The 22,618-nt window shown below is 36.4% G+C and overlaps 1 protein-coding gene across 3 annotated transcripts in view; it reads left to right on the forward strand.

Moving 5' to 3' along the window:
• The window catches only part of LOC123539304 (low-density lipoprotein receptor-related protein 1-like), a 286,494-nt gene that overhangs the window by 250,244 nt on the left and 13,632 nt on the right, over window positions 1-22,618 (forward strand). For all 3 annotated transcript variants that reach the window (XM_053530562.1, XM_053530564.1, XM_053530563.1), the window contains 12 exons: window positions 1,645-1,872; window positions 2,246-2,433; window positions 5,023-5,243; window positions 7,570-7,767; window positions 8,706-8,919; window positions 9,149-9,262; window positions 11,203-11,313; window positions 14,029-14,171; window positions 15,737-16,027; window positions 16,963-17,115; window positions 19,971-20,097; window positions 21,226-21,354. In XM_053530562.1, the coding sequence (XP_053386537.1) occupies window positions 1,645-1,872; window positions 2,246-2,433; window positions 5,023-5,243; window positions 7,570-7,767; window positions 8,706-8,919; window positions 9,149-9,262; window positions 11,203-11,313; window positions 14,029-14,171; window positions 15,737-16,027; window positions 16,963-17,115; window positions 19,971-20,097; window positions 21,226-21,354 (2,117 nt within the window). The remainder of the gene's footprint in view (window positions 1-1,644; window positions 1,873-2,245; window positions 2,434-5,022; window positions 5,244-7,569; window positions 7,768-8,705; window positions 8,920-9,148; window positions 9,263-11,202; window positions 11,314-14,028; window positions 14,172-15,736; window positions 16,028-16,962; window positions 17,116-19,970; window positions 20,098-21,225; window positions 21,355-22,618) is intronic.

Here is a 22,618-nt window from a genome sequence, read left to right on the forward strand (position 1 = left end):
TGAAACTTCACACAAGTGATCAGTACCAACAGTAGTTGTGCATGGGACATGTTAGGTTCTTTTAGAACAAAAATTTGCAGAGTTATGGGACTTTGTTTTTTTTTGTTAGTATACTATTTACATGGACACAATCTTGTGCGCACCATCTCTCCTCATCCCCTTGACACAATTTAATGAAACTTCACACAAGTGATCAGTACCAACAGTAGTTGTGCATGGGGCATGTTAGGTTCTTTCAGCGACAAAAATTGCATAGTTATGGGACTTTGTTTCTTGTTAACATACTATGTACATACAGTCTGCATATGCAATCTTGTGCGTGCCTAATCTACCAAACCCTTTCACACAATTTAATGAAACTTCACACAAGTGATCAGTACCAACCCTAGTTGTGCATGGTGCATGTTACATTCTTTTAGATAAATATTCTGCATAGTTATGGGACTTTTTTTTTGTTACTATACTTATACATACAGTCTATATACATACAGTCCACATAATTATGCAGTCTTGTGTGTGTCAGATTGCATTGTACTGTGTCAGTGCATGCGGGGGGTACATTCATCACCTTTAGTGATAGCTCTAGTTTATTATAGAAGTGTCTATCTGTAGGCAAGAGTGCATAACTCTGTCAACTATTTTGGCTGAATTATGGCCCTTTCTGGACTTGGAAATTGGTACAATTTTTGTACAAGTCCATGTTTTGTAAAAGCTATTTGACATGTGGCTTTGAAAGTTGGAACAGTTGTTTATCATCATGATTTCATCTGTAGGCATGAGTACATAACTCTGTAATGGATTTAAATTGGCTGAATTATGGCCCTTTTTGGACTTGGAAATTGGTTCAATTTTCATACAAATCAATGTTTTGTCAAAACTATTTGACATGTGGCTTTGAAACTTTAAACACTTGTTATCATTATGATTCCCATCTGTAGGCAAGAGTACATAACTCTGTCAACAATTTTGGCTGATTTATGGCCCTTTTTGGACTTTTTAACCAGTTAAATTTTTCATACCAGTCCATATTTTATCAAACCTGTTTGTCGTATGGCTTTGAAACTTTGACCACTTGTTTACCATCATAGTCTACATACCTAGGAAAAGGACTTTAGCTCAGTTACGGCCCTTTTTTTGATAGAAATTAGTGTAGTTTCGCATATCAATTCCATATTTTGTCTTTAAACTGTTTAATATATGGCTTTGAAACTTTGTATGCTGACCAACCATCATGGTCACACATTGCCATATAGTGCAAGACTTATTCAAATCCACAAATTCAGGTACATCGTTTGTCTTATTTATTCTTTTTCTTTTGTCTGAAAATCTCTAGTAATATTTTGATCCTATACCTCTATCAATGTTTTGAATAGTCGAGCGCGCTGTCAACGGACAGCTCTTGTTATTGGGTACAGTTGCTCTGTAAAGTTTAATTTCCTGTGAATGTTGCCTAGTAGGAAAGAAATCAGCTGTGTACATTTTTGGAGTTGTTCATACTGGATATATTATATAACTAAATATATCATTTCCCTTATAAAATTACTTTAAAAATAAGCAAACCATGCTACATTGAAATTTCTGCGTTATCAGATTTTGATAAGTAGTTGTCATTTTTCATTTTATAATTGCGTTCATTGATTACAGATATCAGAAAATGCTTCAAAGATCATCTCCCTTGATGTTGACGTTTCGTCTTGGAATCAGGTTGATTGGAAGATGTTCATTGTGAAAAACATGCAGTTACGGAAGTCCATCATATTGAGAACATTTAAACAAAAAGATACGAAAAATTCAAACGATAAGAAAGACAGTAACAGCAGTGGGAAAAGGAAGAGAAGGGAGACAACTGTTGCTAAAAGGGAAGAAACTTTGGTAAGTTCATATGGGAGGCTGTAATTTTATATTTTGAGTTCTTTAGTGGTATTATAGGGAAAAAAAGCCTAATGAATTGATCTTAAATTGAAAAAATGGTCAGGCTACTGTAAGAGCAGAAATTTTCACGAGGTTTTAATTATAATTTGCAAATATATAAACCTTTAGATCATATTCAAAATTTCAAATTAACGAAATTTTGACCTAGTAAAAATATGTGCTTTTACAGTATTTGTAACACTGAAAGAATTTTAAATTAGACCACTATTGAAAACAATATGCCTGTTTGAAATTTTTCAAAATGACTGATCATGCAGGCAGCCATTGTAGTGTTTAAATCGTGGAATTATCTAAATGCCTATCTGTCTTGCAGATCACGGGTTTGAATGACCCACAAGGCATTGCAGTGGACTGGATTGGAAAGAATTTGTACTGGACAGATGCGTCGACTTCAAAGATAGAAATGTGTCAGTATAATGGAACCTCCTGTACAAGAAGGAAAACTGTTGTAAAAGGAGATCTCGCCGATCCATTTGATATAGTGGTTGATCCAAATTATGGGTAAGAAAAAATAGCATATTGAGATATATATGGTGTATCTAAATTGAATAGGTTAATATTTTTTTACATTAAAACTGTTGATTTAAGCTTCCAAAATAAACACTGCTTCTGAGTGAGCCGTCCAACTGGTTTGTTGAAGATTGGTGGTTCAGCACAGAAGGGCATTTTTTTTTTAACTGGTCCATGGCTGAGTGGCAAAGCTGACTGATCATTAACCCACCATCATCAGATGATGGGCTATTCAAATCATTCTGCGTTCGTCCGGCCGTCCATTAACAATTTCTCGTTATAGCATCTCAGAAACTACTGGGGGGATTTTGACCAAACTTTGTCAGAATGATGTATTGGTACCCTAGTTGTGTCCCTCTGAAAATCAGTGGTTTAACAATTTTTGAGTAAGTTATGTCCCTTTGTTTATTTTTATAATTTACATAGATTTATATTGGGAAAAAATTTGGAAATCTTCTTGTCCAAAACCACAGGGCCCAGGGCTTTGATATTTGGTATGTAGCATCATCTAGTGGTCCTCTACCAAGATTGATCAAATTATTGCCTTGGGGTCAAATATGGCCCCATCCCGGGGTCACATGGTTTACATAGATTTATATAGGGAAAAACTTTGAAAAACCTCTTGTCCAAAACCACAGGGCCTAGAGCTTTGATATTTTGTATGTGACATCATGTAGTGGTCCTCTGCTAAGGTGGTTCAAATAATTCCCCTAGGGTCAAATATGGCCCCACCCTGGGGGTCAAATGGTTTACATAGATTTATATAGGGAAAAACTTTGAAAATGTTATTGTCCAAACCACAAAAACTAGGGCTCTGATATTTGTATTGTAGCATCATCTGGTGTTTCTCTACCAAGATTGTTCAAATTAACCCCCTAGGGTCAAATATGGCCTAGCCCTGGGGGTCACATGGTTCATATAGACTTGTATAGGGAAACATTTTGAAAAACCTTGTCCAAAACCACAGGGCCTAGGGCTTTGATATTTTGTATGTGACAAAATCTTCTAGTGGTCCTCTACTAAGATTGTTCAAATTATTCCCCTAGGGTCAGATATGACCCCGCCCTGGGGGTCACATGGTTTGCATAGACTTATATAGGAAAAACTTTGAAAATTTCTTATCCAAACCAAAAAGCCTAGGGCTTTGATATTTGTAATGTAGCATCATCTAGTGGTTCTCTACCAAGTTTGTTCAAATTATACCCCAGGGTCAAATATGGCCCCGCCCGGGGTCAAATGGTTCATATAGACTTACATAGGGAAGAACTTTTTAGAATTTTCATGTACAAAACTTACAACATTCAAATTTGGACCACATGTATAGTTTTGACTGGCAAGATGAACCAGAGTTGACCTTGATCTTGACCTAGTGACCTACTTTTACATTTCTGTAGCTACAGTCTTCAAATTTGGACCACATGCATAGGTTTGTGTACCGAAACAAACTTTGACCTTGACATTGACCTAGTGACTTACTTTCACATTTCTCAAGCTACAGCCTTCAAATTTGGACCACTTGCATAGTTTTGTGTTTCAAAATGATATTTGACCTTGATTTCGACCTAGTGACCTACTTTTACATTTCTGTAGCTACAGCCTTCAAATTTGGACCACATGCATAGGTTTGTGTACCGAAACAAACTTTGACCTTGACATCAACCTAGTGACCTACTTTCACATGTTTGAAGGTACAGGCTTCAAATTTGGACCACATGCATAGTTTGATATTCCGAAATGAAATTTGACCTTGATTTCGACCTAGTGACCTGCTTTCACATTTCTCAAGCTATAGCCTTCAAATTCCGACCACATACAAAGTTCTGTGTACCGAAATGAACTTTGATCTTGAGATTGACCTAGTGACCTACTTTCACATTTCTGAAGCTACAGGCTTCAAATTTAGATCACATGCATAGTTTTGTGTTCTGAATTGAAATTTGACATTGAACTTTGCTTAGTACTTACTTCCACATTTCTCAAGCTACAGCCTCCAAATTTGAAGCACATGCACAGTGTTGTGTACTGAAATGAAATTTGACCTTGATTTTGATCTTGATCTAGTGCAGTAATTTGGAGCATTCCAAAATTACTAAACGGTGGACGCCAAGATCACTCTTTGATCACATGCGTAGTTTTGTGTTCTGAATTGAAATTTGACATTGAACTTTGCTTAGTACTTACTTCCACATTTCTCAAGCTACAGCCTCCAAATTTGAAGCACATGCACAGTGTTGTGTACTGAAATGAAATTTGACCTTGATTTTGATCTTGATCTAGTGCTGTAATTTGGAGCATTCCAAAATTACTCAATGGTGGGTGCCAAGATCACTCTTGTTTACCTGTCACTGCTGTGGGTTTGAATTGAAGCCCTGGTTAGGTTAGCTGCACTCCATTACATAAATGAAATATAGTTGAAAAACAGCATTTAAAACCTAGACAAATAATCATTGTTAAATAGGAGATTCTATTTTGGATATTTGTAATGTTTATATTAATATTCCAACTGAAATAATCAGTTTATTTGATATCTAAATTTTTAAAATACAATATTTAAACAATATAATTTTATAACGTTTTCAGCAAGATATTTTGGACAGATAGAGGCTACCCACCAAAGATTGAATCGGCTAATCTTGATGGCTCGGAGCGAAGAGTGCTTGTATCAGATTTTGTCATTTGGCCAAATGGTATAACATTGGATTATACCAATGATAGAATATACTGGGCAGATACCAAAAGTCACACTGTTGAGTCTGTCAGACTGGATGGCTCTGACTATCAGCTGGTTAGAACGTTTGATGGTGAGTTTTTATGCTCTATATAGTTAGTGGTACTTCATTGTCACAGAGAGTTTATTTATAGGAAATATGAAGAAATGAAATGTGTAACAGTCAAACATGTCTATATAATGCAGCATTGGAAGGATAAAATCTGGTCTTTATCTGTAGAGCATTAATTTACTAATACCTATTTTTTTTCTTCTCTTTCTTTGTTGTTGTACAATCTGGAGGCCAGTGCCTTTAAGATTGGAAAAGGAGCAAGGACAGGTTTGACTATATTTGAAACACTGTATATTAGTGCCATTCATAAATAACATAAATGGAATAGATCAGCTTTCAATATGCTTTACAAAGGTAACAAAGTTTCTAATTACCCATAATCCATTTGCTTTTAAACAGTTGTAAATGCTCACCCAAATTGTTCTTTCTCACAAGTAAAACATACCTGAAGTTGATTCCTATGGTTTTAACTCAGATGTAATGGTAGCCATGGCAACAGCAGAGACCATTACTCAAGACTCTTCCCATCTGCGTTACTTTGTTAATTTTGCTAATGTATAGATTGTAAAACTCTTTTTCTCTGTTTAGGTTCATTGATTTCATGTTATTTGAAAAAAATGTCTTTGAATTGAAACAGTAGTTTAGTCGTAGAAGTAGGATATATGGCATATTGTGTGTACTAGGTAATTTGAAACGTTTCTGATTGTGTTATACCAGGAAGCAAGGAAGATAAATCTTCTTTAGCTCACCAGAGCCAAAGGCTCATGGTGAGCTATTAGGATGGGTCACCGTCCGTTGTCAGTCGTCCGTTGTCCGTAAACTTTTACTTCAAACGACATCTCCTCATAAACCGCTAGGCAAATTTCATCCAAACTTCACAGGAATGTTCCTTGGCTGAAGCTCTACAAAAATTGTTAAAAGAATTGAATTCCATGCAGAACTCTGGTTGCCATGGCAACTGAAAGGAAAAACTTTAAAAATCTTCTTTTCAAAAACCAGAAGCCCTAGAGCTTAGATATTTGGTGTGAAGCATTGCCTGGTGGACCTCTACCGATTTTGTTCTCATGACCCCGGGGTCAAAATTGACCCCGCCCCAGGGGTCACTTGATTTTACATAGAAAAATCTTAAAAAATCTTCTTCTCAAAAACCAGAAGCCCTAGAGCTTAGATATTTGACATGTAGCATTGCATAGTGGACCTCCCCTAAAGTTGTACAAATCATGACCCAGGGGTCAAAATTGACCCCGCCTCAGGGGTCACTTGATTTTACATAAGAAAATCTTCAAAAAATTTCTAAAAATAAACCAGAAGGCCTAGAGCTTAGATATTTCACATGTAGCATTGCCTAGTGGACCTCTACAAAATATGTTCAAATCATGACCCCCGGGGTCAAAATTGACCCCGCCCCAGGGGTCACTTGATTTTACATAAGAAAATCTTCAAAAATTTTCTAAAAATAAACCAAAAGGCCTATTTCTTAGATATTTGACGTGTAGCATTGCCTAGTAGATTTCTACAAAATTTGTTCAAATCATGACCCCCGGGGTCAAATTGACCCAGCTCCATGGGGTTACTTGATTGTACATAGAAAAATCTTCATAAATTTTCTAAAAATAAACCAGAAGGCCTAGAGCTAAGATATTTGACATGTAGCATTGCCTAGTGGACCTCTACAAAATTTGTTCAAATCATGACCCCTGGGGTCAAAATTGACCCTGCCCCAGGGGTCACTTGATTTTACATAGAAAAATCTTTAAAAATTTTCTAAAAATAAACCAGAAGGCCTAGAGCTTAGATATTTGATATGTAGCATTGCCTAGTAGACTTCTACAGAATTTGTTCAAATCATGACCCCCAGGGCCAAATTTACCCCGCCCCAGGGGTTACTTGATTGTACATAGAAAAATCTTCAAAATTTTCTAAAAATAAACCAAAAGGCCTAGATCTTAGATATTTGACATGTAGCATTGCCTAGTGGACCTCTACAAAAGTTGTTCAAATCTTGACGCCCGTGGGTCAAATTGACCTAGCCCCAGGGGTTATTTGATTGTACATAGGAAAATCTTCATAAATTTTCTAAAAATAAACCAGAAGGTCTAGATCTTAGATATTTGATATGTAACATTTCCTAGTAGACTTCTACAAACTTTGTTCAAATCATGACCCCCGGGGTAAAATTGGCCCCGCCCCAGGGGTTACTTGATTGTGCATCGGAAAATCTTCCAAAAAATTTCTAAAAATCATCAGTTTGACATTTGAAACATGTAGCTCATATTATTCTGGTGAGCGATCCAGGGTCATCATGACCCTCTTGTTTTTCAATCTGATTTTCACTTTCTTATTTCAGCAAGTGATCCACCATACCAGGTTGATGTGTTTGGAGATGATTTGTATGTAACTACGTACAAGAAGCGTGAAGTGTTGAAATTCCCCAAATTTTACGATAAAACTGTAAATAGCACAGAAACCTTGACAAAGTCCATAATGCACATTGAAGATATTGTAATCATACACGCAAGCAAGCAGATGATCAAATTGCCAAAAGGTATTCTGCTTTCTAAATATATTCTTCATGTATAATGATTCCAGCCTTGTAGTGAATAAGAATTTATGTTAATGAATTGGGACATTTGCTAATGAAGTAAGAATTTTTTCTAACAATAAGGCCTATTGTTAATGAATTAAGAATTAATGTTAATGAATAAGACTTTATGCAAATGCGCAAGGCCTTGTGCTAATGAATTAAAAGCATTTGCCAGTAAAAAGGCCTTGTGCTAATGAGTTAAGAATTACATGTATATGCTAATGAATAAGAAATGGTTGGATCGGAATTTGATGATTGTTTATTATGATATGGTTCTGCATATAAAAGTTTATTGTATCCTTGTATGTTCTGTAAGTACTGTGTATTCTGAAAATATCGTGTATTAACCCTTAACCTGCTTAATTTCTATGATGAATTTGGCCATTTTTCAATTTAGATAGTACCATTAACTGTTAACAGGGGTGATTACCAAAAAGATACTGACTGTGCAGAACATGATTAGACTGCACGGATATGCAGGCTGATCATGATCTGCACTGGTCGCAAAGACAGAATCAGTTGTGTCCAGCATGATAAGGGCTAGCTTAAATAACCAGTGTAGTTGGACATGGACATTGGCATAATGGTAACCTCTTTGACCTCCAAACACGTTGCCAAGGGTTTGAAGCATAGTCTGTTAAGATCATTTTTTTATACCATGTATTGTTATTTCATTGACATGTCTTTGATTTTACTGAAAACTCTTGGAAACGCTGGTGACAAGTAATTTGTCATTTGATCTAAAAAAAAATTAAGTCTACATTTCCAACAACAGTATAATATTATTATATTATAGTATAGTATAGTTATATCACTTGTTATGTTTATTCATGAGTACCAGGTCAATACCTGCGCTCAATAGACATTATAGTGACTGTACGTATACTGTTTCATTTCAGTTACAAACGCGTGCAGCAGCCACCCATGTCCTTCTCCAACACAACTGTGTATAAACAATCCTCAAGGAAACTCGGTCAAATATTCCTGCATGTGTGCTGATGGTGCAATATTCAACCCCACCTCAAAGAAATGTGACTTCATCGAATGTCCACAGAATTATTGTAATGGCAAGGGTAACTGTACAGCCACACAGAACAATGACTTTAAATGCAGGTAAAGTTACAGTCCAGTCTGACTCATGCGTAGCAGTTATAAATTATACTAAAGAACTTAATAAGAATTTTATAAAAAAAAAATTGTGTGTGTTTGCAAAGTCAAGGTCATACTTGGTCAGAGTCATGATAACAACTTTTTACTTTCGCTGTATCAAAGCAGTTTTTGACTTGATATTCATTTAGTTGTTCATGCTGATTTATTGTTGTGATATGTATTTTTTTTATAGTTGTGAAATTGGATACGGCGGTAAGAGATGCGAGGTTGATGTGTGTCTACACTACTGTGGTGGTGGAGGAACATGTCTTGTACACTCGGAAAAACCGTCTACACCAGTCTGCATGTAAGTTTGTACAAAGTCAGTCTAGAAATGTGTCTTTATGTTGTCATAAATTATAAATAAATCCACTTGCAATGAGTCACCAGCAAGAAACTTTAATACAGTAACTATAAATTCTTTCAGTGAATAGGCAATAAAACGTATCTTGCATGTCAGTAACTATGATATATGTTTCCCCCAAATGAAAATGAAGATAAGAAACTACGAAAATTTTGTATGTAATTCCAACTGTCTCTCTGATTGGAAGAACATCTTTCAATGGCAGACGTGTAAGATCTGTTTGATAAATTTCTGTTGTCTAGTAATGATGTAGTAAACTATGGGTTGGTTTTAAATCTATGTTTTTATAAAAATCAAAGACAGAGATCCCATTGAAGCAGTCCCGGTCAAAGAATGCACCCACCTTCATCTGGGCTTATCTAATTTTTTACCTGCCTGAACCCATTTCTTGTTATCCCCCGACAAAAGTCGGAGGGATATAGTTTTGGCGTTGTCCGTCTCTCCGTCTGTTCGTCCGTCCAGAGCCATATCTAGGAAATGGTTGGGAATATTTATATAAAACTTCATATACATGTTCACCACTATGAGTTTTTGCTGCCCGCCAAGTTTCAGTCAGATTGCCCTAGTAACACCAGAGTTATGGCCCTTAGAAGTTTCTAGTGTTAACGATATAGGGTACTATAAATATGGCAATTTCTGCATCATAACTTTTGATATATTTGACCCAGAACTATGAAACTTAAACAGACTTTAGATCACCATAATGTAGTTGTGTACACACAATTTCATTTGGATTTATTTTGTAAGTTAAGAGTTATTGCCCTTTAATTGTATAAAAATCCACATATTTGTACATAACAAACTTACCATTTGGTAGAATTTCATTAAATTTCTTTCATTCTTTTCCATGAACATTTATTGTAAACATGTGAAGTTGTGTACCCACACCTGGTCACCTCCTTACCTTGATCACACCCCCCCCACACACACACACACACAAAATAATAAAAATTCCTTATTTTAGATTTTTTTCAAACAAATGTCATATACATGTTCACCACTATGAGTACCCACACCTGGTCACCTCCTTACCTTGATCACACACCCCCCTCCTTCCCCCCCCCCCCACCCCCCACAAAAAAAAATCAAAAAATCCTTATTTTAGATTTTTTTCAAACAAATGTCATATACATGTTCACCACTATGAGGTTATGGGGCCCATCAAGTTTCAGTCAGATTGCCCAAGTAACACCAGAGTTATGGCCCTTAGAAGTTTCTAGTGTTAACTATATAGGGTACTATAGATATGGCAATTTCTGCATCATAACTTTTGATATATTTGACCTTAAACTATGAAACTTAAACATAATTTAGAGCACTATAATGTGGTTGTGCACACACAATTTCATATGGATTTCTTTTGTAACTTCAGAGTTATTGCCCTTTAATTGTCTAAAAATCCACATATTTGTACATAACAAACATACCGTTTGTCAGAATTTCATTAAATTTCTTTCATTCTTTTCCCTGAACATTTATTATTAATATGTGAAGTTGTTCGCCCACACCTGGTCACCCACTTGCCTTGGTCACACCCCCTCCCCTTCCCAACCCCCCTCCCCCCCCCTAAAAAAAAATAATTTTTTTCGTGCCTTATTTTAGATTTTTTTCAAGCCTTCCATGAATATTTATCAACATGCAAGTTGTACCATTTCCCTCCCCCTCGCTCCTCCACCCAGTCATGCCCACCACTGATCATGCATCCCCTTGAAGCTGGTATTGATTCACTTACACGTTTCCTTATTGGAAAAAATGCAGTAGCAGTTGCCATACAAGGAGGTGCTTAGTCAAGATTTTGGTAGATAGAGCCTGTTTCTGTTGTGAGCTAGCACCACAACTTACCTGTCAGGTTCTCAAAGGGTTCTGTATGTTTTGTTTTTCAGTTGTCCAAAAGGGTTTTCTGGAGAAAGATGCCAAACATTCCATTGTAATGAATACTGTCAGAATAATGGAAAATGTGTGTATTCAATAAAGAATGATAACGTAACATGCAGGTAAGAAAGATTTCTGTCCCTTTTTAGCTCGGCTATTCATAGAATAGTAGAGCTATTGGACTCGCCCATGCGTCGGCGTCCGCGTCCCGATTTGGTTAAGTTTTTGTATGTAAGCTGGTATCTCGGCAACCACTTGTGGGAATGGATTGAAACTTCACACACTTATTCACTGTGATAAACTGACTTACATTGCACAGGTTCCATAACTCTATTTTGCTTTTTTACAAAATTATGCCCCTTTTTCGACTTAGAATTTTTTGGTTAAGGTTTTGTATGTAAGCTGGTATCTCAGTACTCACTGGAATGGATTGAAACTTCACACACTTGTTCACTGCCATGATCTGATATGCACAAAGCAGGTCCCATAACTTTATTTTGCTTTTTTACAAAATTATGCCCCTTTTTCAACATAGAAATTTTTGGTTAAGTTTTTGTATGTAAGCTGGTATCTCAGTATCCACTAATGGGAAAGGTTTGAAACTTCACACACTTGTTCACTGTCATAATATGACATGCAGTGCAAAGGGTCAATAACTCAACTTCGCATTTTACAAAATTATGCCCCATTTTCAACTTAGGAGTTTTGGGTTAAATTCTTATATGTAAGCTGGTATCTCAGTACCCACTTATGAGAATGGATTGAAACTTCACACACTGTCCACTGTCATGAGCTGATAAGCACTATGCAGGTTCCATAACCTATTTTGTATTGTTACTAAATTATGCCCTTTTTTCGACTTTCATATTCATTCAATCAACAAGGCTGTTGAATAGTTGAGCGTTGCTGTCCTCCGGCAGCTCTTGTTAACTTTAAACTTGGTGGTGGCAAATGATTCTGCCTTTGCGACCAGTGCAGACAAAGATCAGCCTGCACATTTATTCAGGCTAATCTTTGTCTGCACTGTGCTATTCAGTCAGTAAACTTTCAATGAACATCACTTTGAATAATAAATTGAATGATGGACCAGTCCATTTTAGAAATTTAACAGGGTAAAGGTTAAAGTCGTAATTCACAATTTAAACTATGCCATCAGTGATAGGGTATGTTTTCTGACTGGAAATGAGTTCATTGTAATAGAACAGACAGTAATGAAAATAAAAACAGATCTGGATAAAGTATAGTACTGTTCTTTTATTCTGTTTCTATTGGAATAAAGTTTCTATTGACATTTACAAAATAACAATGTTATAATCTAAATAATATTTTTGCTACCTTTCTAGAGCTGCAGGTTCATATCCATGAAGAAGTCTGTTTGTCATGACTAAAAGAGGTTGAGATTTTAATATGTTAACCTGTACCCTACTAAATTTCTATAATGAACTTGTCCATCTTTCAGTTTGGACAGTACCATTAACTGTTAAAAGGGGTGCTTACCAAAAAGATACGGACTGAATGCAGGGGCGTCGGAAGTGGGGCCGTGGTCACGGCCCCAATAATTTGCTCAAGAACGCTTTTTTGTAAATTCATAAGTTGGGGTCGCAGATCCACTGACCCAATATTTCGTATAGTATGCTAAATTTTGCTTCGCGTTAAACAATACACGGTGTCCAGAGTAATGTGTTACTGTGGTGTCGGTGACACGATCTGGGGGTGTTAATTGGAGTCATACACACGTGTCCGTGATTGGACTTAATTACGCATGAACAAATCAGCATGTTTTTAATTGGCATGTCTTTAGTTAATGGTACGTTTAAGCTATACCCGCCGCAAAGATCTAAGGTATTAACTTATAAAATTCAGAAAAATAATTATCATGTTTTTATTTAATGAAAGAGGTAAATGTTAAGATTTATCACACCGCTAAGATGTAAGAAATTAATTACATAAATTGTTTTTACTCGAAAAATTATTGTTCAGTACATTAAATAAAATAAAATACATGCATTCTGTGTATTGCGTTACGCATTATTAATTCTGATCTTTATTTTGCTTATAGTCATGTAAATAGTAAGAAAATACTGGAGACTTGAGATGGGATTCAGTACCCCTAAAATGCACCAGATCTCGCCATTTATGATCCTGTTTTTTAAATGTTTTCAGGGGGAAACCCCCATACCCCCCCTTACAGATACCTCCTCCCGTACCTACCCCCTCGCGGCCCCAATATCAAACACCTTCCGACGCCCCTGGAATGGCGAACAGTGCAGACCATGATCAGACTACACAGATGTGCAGGCTGATCTTGGTCTGCACTGGTCCCAAAGGCAGAATTACCTGCCACCAACAGGCTAAAGGTTAATGTGTACCATTGTGCAGTACATTCATCTACATATATGTGTGCTGAATTCATATGTATAGGAATAAACAGCTGCTAAAAGTGTTCTATATAATTAAGCAAGCCACTTGCTGACTATAAATGTAAACATTTAGGACTGAAGAATTTCATGATGTACCAAGTCTTCAGAAAAAAATTCAACACTGTATAAAAAGACTATAAATTGTCTTTCTCTTATATCTTAGACACTTTAAAGTTTTGATTTGTCATCTTGCAGGTTTACAGAATGTCTATGGTTCTACATTAGTGCTGTCCTGTGTTGGAAATAATATCCATATGGGTGTTGTAGGTCTTGCCTCAGAATTTAAACTCAGAAGTTGCCATATGAACTTAGTTGTGGAGTTAATGACAACAATCAACAAGCAGTTTTGAGACAAAGTTTGTTTAACCTTCATATTGATCAAGCACATTTCATCTGGATGTTTTGTTTATTTTTCAGTTGTGGCCGAGGATTCTCTGGAAAGCACTGCGAGATAGAGAACCCTAACGTGTCAGATTGTGATAACTTCTGTCTTAATGGTGGAACTTGTCAGCATAACAGCTCTGGAATACGCATCTGTAAATGTAAAGAAAATTATACAGGTATGTATTGCTTACCCTTTCTCTGCTAAATTTCTATAATGAACTTGTCTATCTTTTAATTTGGACTGTACCATTAACTGTTAAAAGGGGTGCAAAAAAATACTGACTGAATGGCGGACAGTACAGATTATGATCAGACTGCACAAATGCACTGGCTGCAAAGGCAGAATCAGTTGTGTCCAGAATGGTAAGGCTTAAATAAGACTGTATGACAAACCTGTACATTTCCTACTCTCCTTGACTCAAAAGAATTTTGCTGTTTGTCCAACAAATTCATGCAACAATTTCTCTGGAGAACCGTTATCAGTCAATCAGTGTATAATGCATATTAAGATCCTCCATACTAAGAAATGGTGATTTTGTTTTGAAGATGTTTATCTTGATGACATTTTAAGGAGTTATCACCATGAACTTTGCTGATTAGAACATGTTATTTTTGAAATATGCAATGGCACCAGGGCTGTGGAAATTCCAATATTTTTCACTTGTCCATGGACAAGTCAGACTTAAAAAATCCACTTGTCCAGTTTTTCAACATTAAAACCTGCATAAAACTACCAATAATTCTATCTTAAGGACAATGATTTACAGTTAGTAACAAAAGCAAACATACTGTGAAATCATTAATATTCGTGGGGGCTAATTTTCGTGGTTGCGAGTCAATCCACGAAATATAATCACAACGAACAAGTAAAATTCCCATTCATTTTATGTTTAAAAGTTGAAATCCACGAATTAATATCACCATGAAATTTCTGTTTGACCAAAACCATGAAATTTCATGCCCACGAAATTAAATGATTTCACGGTAATACAGTTAATTACTGTAACTTTGACAGAAAATAAGTCATTAACACTTTTGCCTGCATACAGGCTGAAGTTGCAAGGCTTGATAAAATGCCATGCCAGAAACACTGCCCGTAGGAAGCCAGCTGAATTCAGAAAATCTTGAAACTTTAATCGTACTTTCGTTTTCTTTATGCTTTTGATCTTTTAGTTTTTGCCTGACGATTTACTTCCATTTTTCCTTTGGCTTAGTTTTGTCAGCAGCCGAAGATTTGATATTGAATTTATCCAAACATTTTCGAAAATTGTTTCGTTTCCGGTTTCTGTTTGCCTAGTTACTTTGTGCCAATTCACGCAAGACCGAGACCAAGAGCTAATCAGAACATAGAAAATCGTGCTAAATTTAGAAGCAAGTGTATTGTTTTTGCAGAACTGCAGCACAAGAGGCCCTCAATGGGTAAAACAGGTTTCTTTTGTAAAATTATTTTTAATAACCTCCATAAACTTGGAGCAACAGCGATACTAAATTATTCTTCACTTTTCTCAATGTCTGTTTGTCTGCAGAGAAACAAATTGAAAAAATGCACTTGCCTGCTGGCATAAAATCCCCCGAGTACGACAAGTTGGACATAGGAATACCACACCCCTGGGCACTCGGATTTCTGCATGGGGTCAGTAGCTTTAGATTAGAAGTCTTGGTGATATATCAATGATACCAGTGCAGACTACATTGAATTTTAAATGACATTGTAAATGAAATTATAATTTTTCAAATGCAGGTAGATACTGTGAAAAATGCGGACTTCAGGATTCCACAGAAACTTGCGAAAATGGAGGAACAGTCATCTGCCATAAAAATGTTGATAATTCCGCACCTAGATGCCAGTGTTTGCCTGGGTATGATCCCAAAACAAATTGTGCTAAACGCACATGTGACGGATATTGTGAAAATGGTGCTCTTTGTACGTTAAGAGATAATGCACTCGCATGTCAGTGTCCATTAGGATATTTTGGAGATCGTTGTGAAAATATCGCTGTTAATTGTACCAATGTGAAGTGTCTTAATGGAGGTAATAAACTTTTTTTTTTTTTTTTTTTAAGAAAAGAAAAAAAAAAGGCCAGAACATTAAATGATAGAATTTGATTAAAATGGTTTAACCCCTCTGTTGTATCTACATTTATAATGTTGTAGCTCTGATATTATGTTACCTGTCCAGAGTTTGATAGTATTTGAGCCGTGACATGAGAAAACCAACATAGTGGGTTTGCGACCAGCATGGATCCAGACCAGCCTGTGCATTCGCGCAGTCTGGTCAGGATCCATGCTCTTCGCTTTCAAAGCCTATTGCAGTTAAGAAACCATTAGCGAACAGCATGGATCCTGACCAGACTGCACGGATGCGCAGGCTGATCTGGATCTATGCTGGTTGCAAACCCACTATGTTGGTTTTCTCATGGCACGGCTCATTTTATTTCTTAAAATGTATCTATGTCTTTAAACAAAAGACTGTAATGGTACAGCATCATAAGGCTGCCATGTATCAGAAAATAACTGTGTAACCTTTTTATGCTTGAAAATTGCTTAAACATTATATCGAAGACTTGTCACTATGAGCAGAAAGATGTTTCATTCAGTGAAATATCTGATAAAGATTCTGTTTATTAAATTTTTATATGGGAGTATTTTGTAGCATAATATATACTTTTCTTCAGCCAGCCCACTTAGCTCAATAGGGAGAGCATAGATCTATGGAGTGCGGGGGTTGTGAGTTCGATCCCCCGGGCGAAGCTTATGACCTCTGTGGTGACTTGATAAAAGACATTGTGTCTGAAATCATTTGTCCTCCACCACTGATTCAAGAAGGGAAGTTTGGACAGGTTTGTCTGTAACAGAATCCAGGAACACTGGTTAGGTTAACTGCCCGCCATTACATAACTGAAATACTGTTGAAAAAAGCAGTATTAAACGCAAAACAAAAAAAACCAAAAAATCTTTCTTCTTTAGGTAAATGTGTTCTTGCCAATCAGATAGGAAATGCTGGAGGACAGGGGGCACAAGTGCAGTGTAGCTGTCAGGCTAGATACACTGGTTCCCGCTGTGAGATGTATCTAGGCTGTGATGGTTTCTGCAAGAATGGTGGCAACTGCTCAGTCGGTGGTAAGTATTTTAAAAATAGGTTATTTGTTGACACAGCACTATTTGTTTTGAGGGGGTGGGGAGGGGAGGAAAGTGGCTTTTTGGCCCAATGGTTAAGGTAACTGACGGAATCACTTGCCCCTCAAGGGGCCTCATGCCGTCGTATAAGGAAGTCAACCAACTGACTGTCCAAGACCTATGGTTCTAACAAGGTATACTAAAATAATACACAGAAGCACTTGTGGTAATTCTTAAGCAGAATTCAATCTGTTAGTTCAACTTAAAACCCTGCAAAACAAAACAAATAAGGTCTAATGTTTGAAAGAAATGTATCACATCCGTTATTGATTTTTTAGCTAATCTGTACAAAATATATGGAAAGCTTTTCTTCATTCATTGTGTCAGTGTCGGCACCAAGACAGATCTTTCTGGTGATACCTGTTGTTACTAAATGGATTTGTACCGAACTGAAAACCACAGTTCCTTATTATCACTGTCATCATATGACATAAGGTCTGTTAGTGTTGCACCAGTATTTGAGCCGCACCATGACAAAACCAACATAATGCATTTGCGACCAGCATTTAGCCAGACCAGCCTGTAATCAGACAGGATGCGCAGGTTGGTCTGGATCCATACTGGTCGCAAATGCACTATGTTGGTTTTCTCATGGTGCGGCTCATTTCATGAATTATTCCCCCTTTTGACTTAAAATTTCAGGTTAAAGTTTTGATGCACTTTTACTCTCTTTTAGTACTAAACAGATTTAAAGTAGGTGTTACACATCATCTCTAATATCATCTGATACTAGGGTCATAACTCTTGTAGTATTATTTCATGAATATGCCCCTTTCTTATTTTGAATTCTGGTTAAGGTTTGACGCACTTTAGCTCTTTCTCTATTATTACTCGATTTAATTTAAACCTGACATTGGTGTCAGTTATCATCACTGATGTCATTTGATGCAAGGTCTCTAACTCTGGTTAAAATATTTCATGAATTATGACCCCTTTTTAGCTCACCTGTCACAGGGTGACAAGGTGAGCTTTTGTGATCACTTTTCGTTCGGCGTCCGTAAACTTACTTTAAACGACATTTCCTCATAAACAGCTAGACCAATTTCATCCAAACTTCACAGGAATGTTCCTTGGATGGCCCCCTTTCAAAATTGTTCAAAGAATTGAATTCCATGCAGAACTCCGGTTGCCATGGCAACCGAAAGGAAAAACTTCAAAAATCTTCTTGTCCAAAACCACAGGGCCTAGGGCTTTGATATCTGGTGTGTAGCATCATCTAGTTGTCCTCTATCAAGATTGTTCAAATTATCCCCCTAGGGTTAAATATGGCCCCGCCACAGTGGTCACATGGTTTATATAGACTGATATAGGGAAAACTTTGAAAATCTTCTTGTACAAAACCACATGGTCTAGGGCTTTGATATTTGGTATGTAGCATCATGTAGTGGTCCTCTACCAAGATCGTTCAAATTATCCCCCTAGGTTCAAATATGTCCCGTCCCGGGGGTCAAATGGTTTATTTAGACTTATATAGGGAAAACTTTGAAAACCTTCTTGTACAAAACCACATGGCCTAGGGTTTTGATATTTGGTTTGTAGCATCATCTAGTGGTCCTCTACCAAGATTTTTCAAATTATCCCCCTAGGGTTAAATATGGCCCTGCCCCAGGGGTCCCAAGTTTTACATAGACTTATATAGGAAAAAAAGTTTAAAAATCTTCTTGTCTGAAACCACAACACTTAGACCTTTGATATATGGTTTGTAGCATTGTCTTATGGTCCTCAACCAAAATTATTCAAATTGTACCTCTTGGGTGAAAAGAGGCCCTGCCATGGTTTTATATAGATTTATATAGGAAAAAGCTTTAAAAATCTTCTTGTCTGAAACCATACGACCTAGGCTTTTGATATTTGGTATGATGCATTGTTTAGTAGTCCTCTGCCAAAATTATTCAAATTATGCCCCTGGGGTTAAAAGGGGCCCCACCCTGGGGTCACTTAGTTATTATGTGAGTTATATAGGAAAAATACTTAAAAAACCATCTGATCCTATTTCCAATAAATTATAATTACCAGATGACCCCAAGTAATATGATGTCACTTGACTGTGACCTTGACCTACTGACCAACTTTCTTGTTTTTTAAGATACAGTCTTGAAATTTTGGTGACACACAGTTTTGTACACAAATTGTAAAACTGAATTTCATTGACCATGAATGTGACGTACGGACTTTCTTAATATTTTATCATCAGTTTGACATTTGAAACATGTACATGTAGCTCATATTACTCAGGTGAGCGATCCAGGGTCATTATGACACTCTTGTTTCTTTGAATTTCCAGTGAAAGTGTTATTATTAAACAGATTTGATTTAAACTTTAAATTGTGGTTCCAAATCATCACCCACATCATATGATACAAGGTCCATTTCTCTGGCAGAAGTATGCCACTTGTATCCTTAGAATTTCTGGTTAATATTTTGATGAACTTTCACTCGATTTCTGTTATTACTTAAAGGAGTTGATTCAAACTAAAAACAGTTGTTCCACATAATTACCCTCAGTGGGGGTATTCATAATTCCAGTGATAGCTCAAGTTTCCTCTGTTACTGTAAAAGCATATATTTTCGCTGGGTCAAAATTTCACGTTTTTGAAATTTTGAGTATGTTCGTGAGGTTTAATATTCGCGAAATTGTAAAAATGATATCGTACTTGAATTTGAATTATACTAATGATGAATATTTACGCGAGAATTAATTTTCGCAAGACTTCCTGGTATTTTGTTAGCAATAAAATTAGTATTTATTGGAAAGAAACTTTAATGTCATTATCGAAGAATTAAATTTTTCTTTACAGAAAATGGATCAATGATGTGTACATGTCCAGTATATTATGTTGGTACACGGTGTGAAACTTGTAACTGTGGTAAAAATGGAGAATGTAGTACTCAAAAAGTCAATAATGTGGAGCAGACATATTGCAAGTAAGTGTAACTTTTGTCATTGTGTTGAAACTATTGTCCTCATTATCATATTTACTCGTCTATAAGACAATGTTTTTCTCCTTAAAATGTCAGAACTAATGCGTTGTCTCCTGTAAGTGAGTCAGTGTCATTGATCTAAAGTCTTTATAAAACAGTCAACAAAATACTGTGCATTTTGAAGTTCTAAAAGGACCTCGTCTTAACGATCAACTTAAAGATGGGTAAATACCGTGTTGTAAACTCTGATGTAGCGAACTTTTAAGGACAGAAAATTGTTCCTTATAACTATGGCTTGTTATATTCATACATATAAAACATTTCATTGCAACTTGAATGAAAAATTCTATTTTTTTCATGCATGTAAAAAAAAAATGGCGTAAGAAGATGAAAATATGGTATTTGAAACTTGTTTGTTATAACCATTTACATTTCGGCATAAATTACTGCCTTCCTGCCAAAATATGTTCCTTATGACCAAAGTCTCACACCTACTTTGCTATATTTGTAGGTTTCTATACGAATAAAAAAGTAAAAATCGGGGAAATAAAATATCGTTCACTATAATTCTAGTTTTACAATTTTAAACGCTCCGATAGCCTAGTGGTAGAGCGTCCGCTTCGAGTGCGAGAGGTCGTGGGTTCGATTCACAACCGCTCATACCAAAGACGTGAAAAACGGTACCAGTAGCACCCTTGCTTGGCGCTCAGCATTAAAAGGGAAACTGGCCTCTTCTCTTATACCTTCATGGCCATGGATTCCATCAGGAGTGAGGTGTCGAGAGTGATTAATATAACTTGTAGAACTTCCTTCACAATCGGCCTAAAATAAATTATGTATAAACTAATTCTAGTTTTACGCTATAATATAGCATATATTATATGCGTTCGCTATATTAGAGTTTACTGTTTACATGTAGGACCTGGTGTGGAAGTTTTAATTTTTTTAAGCATTTTTTATAGCCAAGTTTTGGTCCAGAGCCAAAACTTGGTGTAAGTGAAAAGCATGGAAAACAATGCATATCAAATTTAGTGCCAACATATATGGTTTTCACGTTGCTGAAGCTCAAGATAAATGTTTAAGCTTGGATCATCTTTGGCTAATGTAACATTGTATTGTATCAAATTTCAGATGTATAGATAAGCATTTTGAAGGCCAGTTCTGTAACAGGTCTATTTGTCATGACTGGTGTTACAATGGCGGGCAATGTATCCACTGCCAACTCATGGAAAACAACATTGGACAATGTGAGGAATGTGTGTAAGTAAATAAACTGTAATTTTTCATTTGCAGATTGAATCAAAATGTCAGCCAGCATAATTTTTCCATTTTTAGCTCACCTGAGCACAAAGTGCTCAAAGGTTGGCTTTTGTGATCGCCTGTGTCCGTCATCCGTTCGTCCTTTGTCAGTTGTCAACAATTTGACTGTTAATGCTCTAGAGGTCACAGTTTTGACCCAATCTTAATGAAACTTGGTCAGAATGTTAGTGTAAATAAAATCTTGGACAAGTTTGATATTGGATCATCTGGGGTCAAAAACTAGGTCACCAGGTCAGATCAAAGGAAAAGCTTGTTTAACATTGTAGAAGACACATTTATAACTATATCTTCATGAAACTTGGTCAGAATAATAATTTTGATGATCTTAAGGTCCACTCTGAATCTGGGTCATGTAGGATCTAAAACTAGGTCACTAGGTCAAATCAAAGGAAAAGTTAGTGAACACTCTAGAGGCCATATTTATGACCATATCTTAATGAAACTTGGTCTTAATGTTAATCTTGATGATCAGTAGGTCAAGTTCAAATCATGGTCAGATGGAGTCAAAAACTAGGTCACCAGGTGAAATCAAAGGAAAAGCTTGTTAACACTCTGGAGGTCACAATTTTGGCCCAATCTTAATGAAACTTGGTCAGAATGTTAACCTAAATAAAATCTTGGATGAGTTCCATATTCGGTCATCTGGGGTCAAAAACTAGGTCACCAGGTTAAATCAAAGGAAAAGCTTGTTAACACTCTAGAGGTCACAATTTTAGTCCAATCTTAATGAAACTTGGTTAGAATGTTACCCTCAATAAGATCTTGGACAAGATTGATATTTGGTCATCTGGGGTCAAAAAACTAGGTCACTAGGTCAAATCTCGTTAACACTGTAGTGGCCACAATTATGACCATATCTTAATGAAAATTGGTCAGAATGTTAATCTTGATGATCTATAGGTCAAGTTTAAATCTGGGTCAGGTGGGTTTAAAAACTAGGTCACTAGGTCAAATCAAAGGAAAAGCTTGTTAACACTTTAGAGGCTACATTTATGACCTATCATAATGAAACTTGGTCAGAATGTTGATCTGGATGATCTTTAGGTCAGTAGGTCAGGTGAGCAATACAGGGCCTTTATGGCCCTCTTGTTTTTCTTTTTTGGTAACCATAGTAACTGTTCCATAAGATGTTTTGCCAACATGGAATTCTTGATAAACAGACTTTTTTTAAGTCCATACATTATTCTGTATCAGCAGTCAGTAG

The sequence above is a fragment of the Mercenaria mercenaria genome, chromosome 18 (genome assembly GCF_021730395.1).
Source record: "Mercenaria mercenaria strain notata chromosome 18, MADL_Memer_1, whole genome shotgun sequence".
NCBI lineage: Eukaryota > Metazoa > Mollusca > Bivalvia > Venerida > Veneridae > Mercenaria > Mercenaria mercenaria.